The following is an 8896-nucleotide window of genomic DNA, read 5'->3' on the forward strand; positions in this document are numbered from 1 at the left end:
ACCTTTTATTTTATTTTATTTTATTTTATTTTATTTTATTTTATTTTATTTGAGTTGGGGTCTCACTATGTTGCCTAGGCTGGTCTCAAACTCTTGGGCTCAAGTGATCCTCCTGACTCCTGAGTAGCTGGGACCACAGGCACGTGCCACTCTGTGCAGCTCGGGATACCTTTTGATTACATCTACCAGTTGCTTTTGAAACCAGTTTTTACAACCTGATCTAAGTCACTTTACAATGTAGGGTTTTGTCTGGTTTTTATAGACCTGCATCCTAAAACAGGCACTCTTGAAATAATCTGTTGGAAGAATGAGTGAATGTGGCCCTTTGACACCACGTCACTTGGATAAATAGGGTTGTGTCCCACAATTAAAGCAGGTGAAGCTCTTTGTCTCTTTCCTTCTCTACAACCTCACTATTATGCTACAATAAAAGAAGTCATAGACAGAATTTTATCCAGATCATTTATTTATGCAGGCACAAAATGTGCCATACATCCTGTTCCCTTAAGCTTGGCAAGGGCCTGTTCTCTCCTTCTGGGAACCATGACAAGCTTCTTTATGAAGTGTTGATCCCAGGCAGACCCAAACAGGTGGCTTGTCAGACGGTTAGACTCTATTCGCACGAGGGCTGGCGTCCCTGCGAGTCTTTTGAGCCAACTGCATATCTATTTTCTTTTCTTTTCTTTTTTTTTTTTTTTGAGATGGAGTCTCACTCTGTCACCCAGGCTGGAGTGCAGTGGCGTGATCTCAGCTCACTGCAACCTCTGCCTCCTGGGTTCCAGTGATTCTCCTGACTCAGTGTAACCTGCATGGACCTAGGGGGACTGAACAAAGGGGGCCGAACGTGGGAATAAAAGACAAGAGACAAAATAGTATATTTGGAATAGTATATTTATGACAACCAGCCCTATGAGATGAATGTTGTCATTATGCTCCATTTAAAGATGAGGAAACCGAAGCACAGAGAGTTTAGGCAAATTGCCTGAGGTCACACAGCTGGTAAGTGGTTGAGCCAGGATTTGAGACCAGGCAGACTGGTGCCAGAGTCCAGATGGTAGGCCGCCTCTCCGTAGGACAGTTCTTAGGTTTCCAAAGGCTGCTTCCATTTGGGGATCAGCCACAGAAAATGATTGATAGTAACTTCAGGCCAGACTCATCAGCGTGTGCCTGAAATCTTCCCTATTAAAATACGTATTTTTCCACATATCTCCATTGGATAATAAAAAGACATGATGGGCCGAGTGCAGTGGCTCCGTGTGATTCCAGCACTTTGTGAGGTTGAGGTGGGAGGATCGCTTGAGCCCAGGAGTTTGAGACTTGACTGGGCAACATAGGGAGACCCTGTCTCTATTTTAAAAATCATATAGAAAGATATGCTCATACTCACTGTGGTTCACCTGTCTTAGATTCAGGAACCCCATGCTCTCCTGCACACACTATGGCACCTCCTTCCATTAATTTCCTTTAAGTCCTGTCATGAGAGGGCATAGCTCATCTTCCATATTTACAAAATGCAAAGCTGATATGAACATCCTTCTTTGGCTTCCCATTATTCTTAGGAAAAGTGTCTAAATCTTTAATGAGGTCTAACAGGACCAGGAAAATCTACTGCCAACCTTGTGCTCAGTGCTCAGACCACAGCTAGAAGTTCTTCTCAGTGCTGAGGTCTGAGTGTGCCCCCTAAAATTCATCTGCTGAAACTTAACCTCCAATGTGAGGGTACTAGGAAGCAGCGCCTTTGGGAGGCGATTAGATGATGAGGATGGAGCCCTGCCCACCCCTCCTGGGCCCCCTTGAATGGAATTAACACCCCGATGGAAGAGGTTGAAGGGAACACCCCAGGCCTTTTTTTGCCCTTCCACTCTTCTGCCATGTGCGGACTCAGCCAGAGGGCCCTCAGCAGACACTGAATGCCCTGACCATGGAGTTCCCAACAGCCAGAACTGTAGGAAATCAATGTCTGGGTTGGTTTGTTTGGTTGGTTTTTATTGTTGTTGTTGTTGTTTTTTGAGACAGGGTCTTGCTTTGCCACACAGGCTGGAGTGCAGTGGCACAATTGTGGCTTACTGCAGCTTCAACCTCCCAGGTTCAAGCCATCCCCCCATCTCAGCCTCCCAAGTAGCTGGGACTACAGGCACCTGCCACTATGGCCGGATAATTTTTGTATTTTTTGTAGAGATGGGGTTTTACCACATTGGCTAGGTTGGTCTCAAATTCCTGGGCTCAAGCGATCCACCTGCCTCAGCCTCGGAAAGTGCTAAGATTACAGGTATGAGACATCACGCCCAATCAGTGTTTGTTGTTTATAAGTTACCCAGTCTCAGGTATTTTGTTAAAGCCACTCAAACATTACAAAGTCCCCCAACAGCTTGATCTAGTAATTTCTCAGGGGTTATAACACAAGGATATTAAAATTATATGGTTCCTTTTTTATTTACCGCTGGAAATTGTTCTATAAAGAACTATTCCTCATCAACTATTTGTTGACATTGAAATTCAGTCTATGTAAGAAAGGCAGGATAAGTCCTCGGTTCTTTCCCTTTGCCAGATTTCAGAATAATTACTATTGGGCTGGTCTTTACTTCTAGGTCTTTCTAGTCAACAGAGTTAAGATACACACACACACACACGCACATCGTTTCTGCTTTGAGACACAGTCTCATTCTGTTGCTCAGGCTAGAGTGCACTGGCACGATGATGGCTCACTGCAGCCTCCACTTCCCAGGCACAGGTGATTCTCCTACCTTGGCCTCCCTAGTAGCTGGGACTGCTGGTACGCACCACCATGGCCGGCTAATTTTTTATGTTGTATAGAGACAGGGCCTTACCATGTTGCCCGGGCTGGTCTTGAACTCCTGAGCTCAAGTGATCAGCCCACCTTGGCCTCCTAAACTACTGGGATTACAAGTGTGAGCCACCGTGCCTGGCCAAGATATATATATATATAGATATATATCTTGAAAGGGGGAAATAATCATGAGTTTATACTGGTATTTCCAATTCAAATTCAGGACCACTAGGCTTTGACGTGTTGAATTTTACATTTGTGTCTCTGTTTTTTATACGGAAAATCTTGGTTCCCAATGGCATTAACATAATTGTATATTTATCAGTGTGGGTATGTGCAGTCTCAAATAATAATAACACCTGACAAATGAGAACAATTTAAGATTTTTTTCTGTAGATATGGGGTCTCCCTGTGTTGCCTAGGCTGGTCTAGAACTCCTGGGTTCAAATGATCCTCCCACCTCAGTCTCCCAAAGTGTTGGGATTACAGGTGTGAGCCTTGCCTTAAGATTTTTTTTCCAGTTCCTTTTGTCTTTAGGCTATACCCCACCAAGTATATGCAGTCACATTGCTGTGGTGTTAAATAACTTGAGATCATTCTCTGAGGGGTTATGCCAACAACTTGATATGTCATTAAATTGGTTTGTTGTATTTCATTTCAATTTTTATTTCATTGTGTTTTATGGTTGTGTAAAAACATTTATATGGTTCCAAAGTTAAAATCACCCCTAGCCATAATCCCTTCACCAGCTGGTGCTTAGTACATCAAAGACATTCGAAAATATTTGTTGACTTTTATGACATATGTATATGATTGTCCTATTCTAATTCATCTGCTGGGGGATGGGTGTTTCCTACTAGAAAACCAGAGACATGTTAAGGAGCATGATTTGCCTTAAAGCTCAGCTTGATCGAATACTTTTAGGGTGATTTGCTAACGAAAGGTCAAAAGGCATATTACAGGGTCTCTAATCAAAATTGCCCTGCTTCACCCAGATAAGTTTTTTTTGTTTTGTTTTTTAGAGAGATGTGGTCTCGCCCTGTCACCCAGGCTGCAGTGCAGCGGTGCAGCCATAGCTTACTGCTGCCTCAAACTCCTAGGCTCAAGTAATCTTCCCTCCTCAGCATCCCTAGTAGCTGGAACTACAGGCATGCAACACCATACCAGACTAATTATTTTATTTTTTGTAGAGACGGGTATCACTCTGTGGCCCAGGCTGGCCTCAAACTCCTGGCCTCAAGCTATCCTCCTGCCTTGGTCTCCCAAAGTGCTGGGATTACAATTTTAGATTGTAGATTAACGAGCCCTCCTTTCTTACCGAGCCCTCCTTTCTTAAGATTAACGAGCCCTCCTTTCTTAAGACTTTCTCTTCCTGCCTTTTGCAACCCTTTCTTTCTCTCTGGCCTCCTCTCCTGATACAAGAGTCTTTTGTGAATGTTCTAGCGTGTTACTATAGTCTATGGTTACTATAGCCTAGAGTTAATGACTATAACGTTACTATAGCCTAGAGTTAATGACTATTAACCACAATCATCACCTGTCACCACTTGACACAGCATCTCAAAGTGCCCCTCACCTTCAGAGTTACTTCCAACTCCACTTTGAAATATCTGAAAACAGCTGGGCGTGGTGGCTCACCCCTGTAATCCCAGCACTTTGGGAGGCCGAGGTGGGCAGATCACCTGAGGTCAGGAGTTTGAGACCATCCTGGCCAAGATGATGAAACCCCATCTCTACTAAAAAAATACAAAATTAGTCGGGCATGGTGGTACTCACCTGTTTTCCCAGCTACTCGGAAGGTTGAGTGAGGAGTATCGCTTGAACCCGGGACTCAGATGTTGCAGTGAGCCAAAATGTCACCACTGTACTCCATCCTGGGCAACAAAATGAGAATCTGTCAAAAAAAAAAAAAAAGAGGCCAGGCGCGGTGGCTCACACCTGTAATCCCAGCACTTTCAGAGGCCGAGACGGGCAGATCACGAGGTCAGGAGATCAAGACCATACTGTCTAACACGGTGAAACCCCATCTCTACTAAAAATACAAAAAATTAGCCGGGCGTGGTGGTGTGCGCCTGTAGTCCCAGCTACTCAGGAGGCTGAGGCAGGAGAAAGGCGTGAACCCGGGAGGCAGAGCTTGTAGTGAGCCAAGATTGCGCCACTGCACTCCAGCCTGGGCGACAGAGCGAGACTCTGTCTCAAAATAATAATAATAATAAATAAATAAATATATATATATATGAAAAACGAGAAATGCAGAGAAAATATCCTAGTCATTGAAAAATGGGTTACCTTGTTTCTGCACTGCAAAGCTACTACTTTAAACTTTGTAATGAATCTAATCGAGATCATTTGAGATGATGCAAATGTCCTGTTTCTCATCATACATTTACCCACTAACTTTAGCCTCTATTGATGATAATTCTCACCTGCAACAGTTACTGTGGTCTTTGCCAAATGGTAATTTTATTTTTCTATTTTCATCATTCCTTCTATATTAATTGGAATTTTACTGTAAGGAAAAGTTTTTCCTTCAAACCCATTGATTTGTTCAATCATGTATTTCAGTAGGACCTATATTTTATTTGTTCCTTGCTATATCTTCAGTGTGTAGTACGGTGTCTGACACATAATCGGTGCTCAATAATAGGTGTTGGATGAATGAGCGAATGAATGAATGAATTGTATCCGTATGTGGCCTACAGAGTTCCCGGACATGCACAACCAATATCACCACCCCATGGAGATGACTCCCAAATAAACATTTTTAGCATATGTTCCAGACTTACAACTCCAGCCTCCTGGGGGACATCTTCAGATAGCTGTGCCACCGCCACCACAAGGTCAACATGTCCCAAACCATTCAGACGAGCTTTTCCTCCTGAGCTGGACATCTGGCCTCCAACCTTTTCATTCTTTTACCTTTCATATTCTATCAGCAGCAGCAGCTGCTGAAATCATACCATGCAAGTTTCTCACGTCCATCTCTGCCTTTTAATGGCGCCCTCTCACTCTTTTAAGAAGTTTCCTTCCACTGCAACCTGGTCATCAAGTTGGAAGGACTCAACACGATCTCTCAGTTCAGGGTCTGGCCCAGTGCCCAAATTCTTTCTCTAGCTATGCTGAGAGCTGGTCATGCTTTGAACTTCTGCTTTGAATACTTTCAGTGACACTGGGAGAGAATTATCTCATTGGACCATTGTCATTGTTAGAAAATTCATTGTTATGCTGAAATGAAAGGATTTTATTCACACACACACACACAATAGCTCTTCCTCCTGGAACATGAATGGCCTGAAAATGTGTGAAGACATATCCAATCCTCTCTGGTTTTATTGTTCATTCAATTTTCTGTTCTCCTCCTGGCAGGAGGATTATATTTCACCTTGTGGACCCCAGACATGGTTGGGTAACTAGCTCTGGTCTGTGAAAATTGAGAGGAAGTGACATGTGTCACTTCTGGACAGAAGCTTTGAGAGCCGGTTTAAATGATCCCTTTTCCCTTCATCCATGAGACAAGCTAAGTTCCACAGAGAGGGTGCCACGCTGTGAGGGACCTGTGTTATGAGCACGATGGCTCGTGCCACTTCAAATTCCTCAAGTGACTGAAATTTGGAGGTCAGTTGTTACCACATCATAACCTAGCCAATTCTAGTTAGCCTGTTTTCTTCCTAACTTCTTTAATCGTTCTTCATAAATCACAATCTCAGCCCCTCACCATTCTGACCACGGTCCCCTGGATTCCACTCAGCTTAGTCATTATCCCCCTTAAAATGTGGAGCCCAAATGTGAACCCCAGGTGCAATCCCACTAGGGCACAACAGAATGGGTTCCTGTGCCCTTTGATCCTCTGAATAGAGCCTCTTGTTGCTTTGGTGTTTGTCTCTGTGTGTGCTTTCATCATTGGCTGAGCCACGCTGTTAACTCGCAGTGAACCAATAGAGAAAAAATATTTTTCCCATTGACCTCTCGACATATATTGGGAAACAAATTTTTTGATCCGCGTTCAAGTAGACAGGGCAGAATTTTCCAACTGCTACGTGATCTTTTAAAGACAAGTTAGTGGCAGACCATTTACAGAAACCAGGTGTTCTGTCTTTTGGCTCTGAGCATGCTGCTGATCTTCATCATCTCGTGTACTGAGCGAGGGCTGCAGAGCTGCAGCACCGGCAGGACTAGGCGCTCGGTAGGACAGGGCGCTGCACGGCGAAATCTACGAAGGTTCCTTTCCCGCGGCGCCCTGGAGGCGGGGGCCCCACCTTCCCACGCAGGCGCTCTCAGGTCCCGCCGCCTCACTCGCCCGTCGCGTGGCGTCGGAAAGAGCGCTCAGCCCCTCCCTCTCTGGCGCTGATACCCAATGGGCAGCCGCAGGCCTTTAGCGGGGGCGGGGCACCCCTGGACGCCGTTCTGGTTGGCCCGTGGCCCGGCGCAGCGCATGACGTTATTATGACTCTATCACGTCGCGCTGCGACTGAGGCGTGGCGTCTGCTGGGGCACCTGAAGGAGACTTTGGGACACCCGCGTCGTGCCTCTTGGGCTGTGAGGAGTCGCCGCTGCCGCCAGTGCCTGTGCTTCATGAGGAAGATGCTCGCCGCCGTCTCCCGCGTGTTGTCTGGCGCTTCTCAGAAGCCGGTGAGACCTCCTGGGCGGCCAGGGTGGGGCGCGAGCGGGGCTGAGGCGGGGCCGGAGGGCGGGCCGGGCCGGGCCACCCAGAGCGGGGTAGAAGGAGCTAGGGGAGCCGGGGAGCCTTTACTTCGCCTCCACGCCCTGCATTCCGTTCCTGGCCTCAGCAGAAGCGACGCGGACCGGGATCCCGCCAAGGTCCTTGTGGACTTCCCCCTTCTCGACACCCCGCTCCCGCCGCCGGGCCCAGCTGTGCGCCGGGCGAAGTCAGTGTGCTCAAGAGGTTGGTTTACAGGACACGGAAAGGGTGGCCTCGGCCTCCTTCGAGTCTCCGATTGACCCTACTCTTTTCAGATCTTCGTAATTTCTCTTGACCGAGAGGCTTTGTAATAGCGTAGAATCTGGAGACGGGGTGGCTCCGTTCAAACAGCACCCTCACCATTGACTAATCCTGTGACCTTGAGCAAGTTTTTAAACTTCCCGGGGACCCGGTTTCCTGAAATGTTTGCGCTAAGTGGAGTTAATCTCTAAGTGGAGATAAGAGTTATCTCTGAAATGTTATCGGTTATTAAAATGTTATCCGTTAACTCTAAAATGGAGATAAGAGTCCCCACCTCTTGGGATTGTCTTGAGGATTCAACGAGTGACACGTGTGGATACGATTCCAAATAGCACCCGGCCCATAGTCGATAGCACGTGTGTTGAATAGTGTTATTTACTGAGTGTCCCGTTCGGTATACATTTCTTGAACACCTGTGCTCAGTTCTGAGACGGGTTCACAGAGGGTCAGCCTCTTCAGAAACAAACTTCCCCCCCTTCCCTCTCCCTCCACATCTGAGCTTTTCTTGGCAGTGAGTTCAGGAGTGCGGAAGCAGAACTCAGAGGACGCTGCCCTCCCCTCCCCTTACCTACACATTCTTGGGGTACAAGTAGCTAAAGCAAACAGCAACGATGCTCGAGGGGTGGGGGGTAGAGTCCAACACTATGTCATGGCCTCAGCATTTAGAGGTGCCTAACACCTAAGCTTCTAGCATTCTGACCCCTAGGCACAGTGAGGTCGTGTTAATTGGTGTAACTGCAGGCCTCGGGATTCTGGTCATTCCCCCAGGACTTGATACAGCTCTGAGTACAGGCAGAGATTGTCAAAAGGTAAGAGGTCTGCCCCTCTAGGAATCCTGTTGCCTAAAATAATGACAGAACTGCCGGGTGCGGTGGCTCAAGCCTGTAATCCCAGCACTTTGGGAGGCTGAGGCGGGTGGATCACCTGAGGGCAGAAGTTCGAGATCAGCCTGGCCAACGTGGTGAAACCCCGTCTCTACTAAAAATACAAAATTAGCTGGGCATGGTGGCGGGTTCCTGTAATCCCAGCTACTCTGGAGGCTGAGGCAGGAGAATAGCCTGAGCTCGGGAGGTGGAGTTTGCAGTGAGCCGAGATCGTACCATTATGTTACAGCCTGGGCGACCAGAGCAAGACTCCGTGTTAAAAAA

At 46.8% G+C, this 8896-nt stretch overlaps 1 protein-coding gene across 1 annotated transcript; it reads left to right on the forward strand.

The window, feature by feature from the left end:
- Nucleotides 1-6896: 6896 nt before the first annotated feature.
- Nucleotides 6897-8696, forward strand: LOC111533570. The gene is made up of 4 exons (XM_023200304.1): nt 6897-6971; nt 7067-7417; nt 7576-7691; nt 8455-8696. Exons 1-4 carry the CDS (start codon nt 6897-6899, stop codon nt 8576-8578), a joined length of 666 nt encoding a protein of 221 aa, XP_023056072.1. The 3' UTR covers nt 8579-8696.
- Nucleotides 8697-8896: the final 200 nt, after the last annotated feature.

This window comes from Piliocolobus tephrosceles, unplaced genomic scaffold (genome assembly GCF_002776525.5).
Source record: "Piliocolobus tephrosceles isolate RC106 unplaced genomic scaffold, ASM277652v3 unscaffolded_13202, whole genome shotgun sequence".
Taxonomy (NCBI): Eukaryota; Metazoa; Chordata; class Mammalia; order Primates; family Cercopithecidae; genus Piliocolobus; species Piliocolobus tephrosceles.

Excerpts from the sequence above, each read along its gene's own strand:
- LOC111533570 (XM_023200304.1), top strand. The coding sequence starts at position 6,897 with ATGCTGCTGATCTTCATCATCTCGTGTACTGAGCGAGGGCTGCAGAGC. Across the intron at positions 6,972-7,066 it reads CCGGCAGGACTAGGCGCTCG|GTCCCGCCGCCTCACTCGCC; the intron begins GTAGGACAGGGC and ends AGGCGCTCTCAG. Across the intron at positions 7,692-8,454 it reads GAAGTCAGTGTGCTCAAGAG|GCACAGTGAGGTCGTGTTAA; the intron begins GTTGGTTTACAG and ends TCTGACCCCTAG.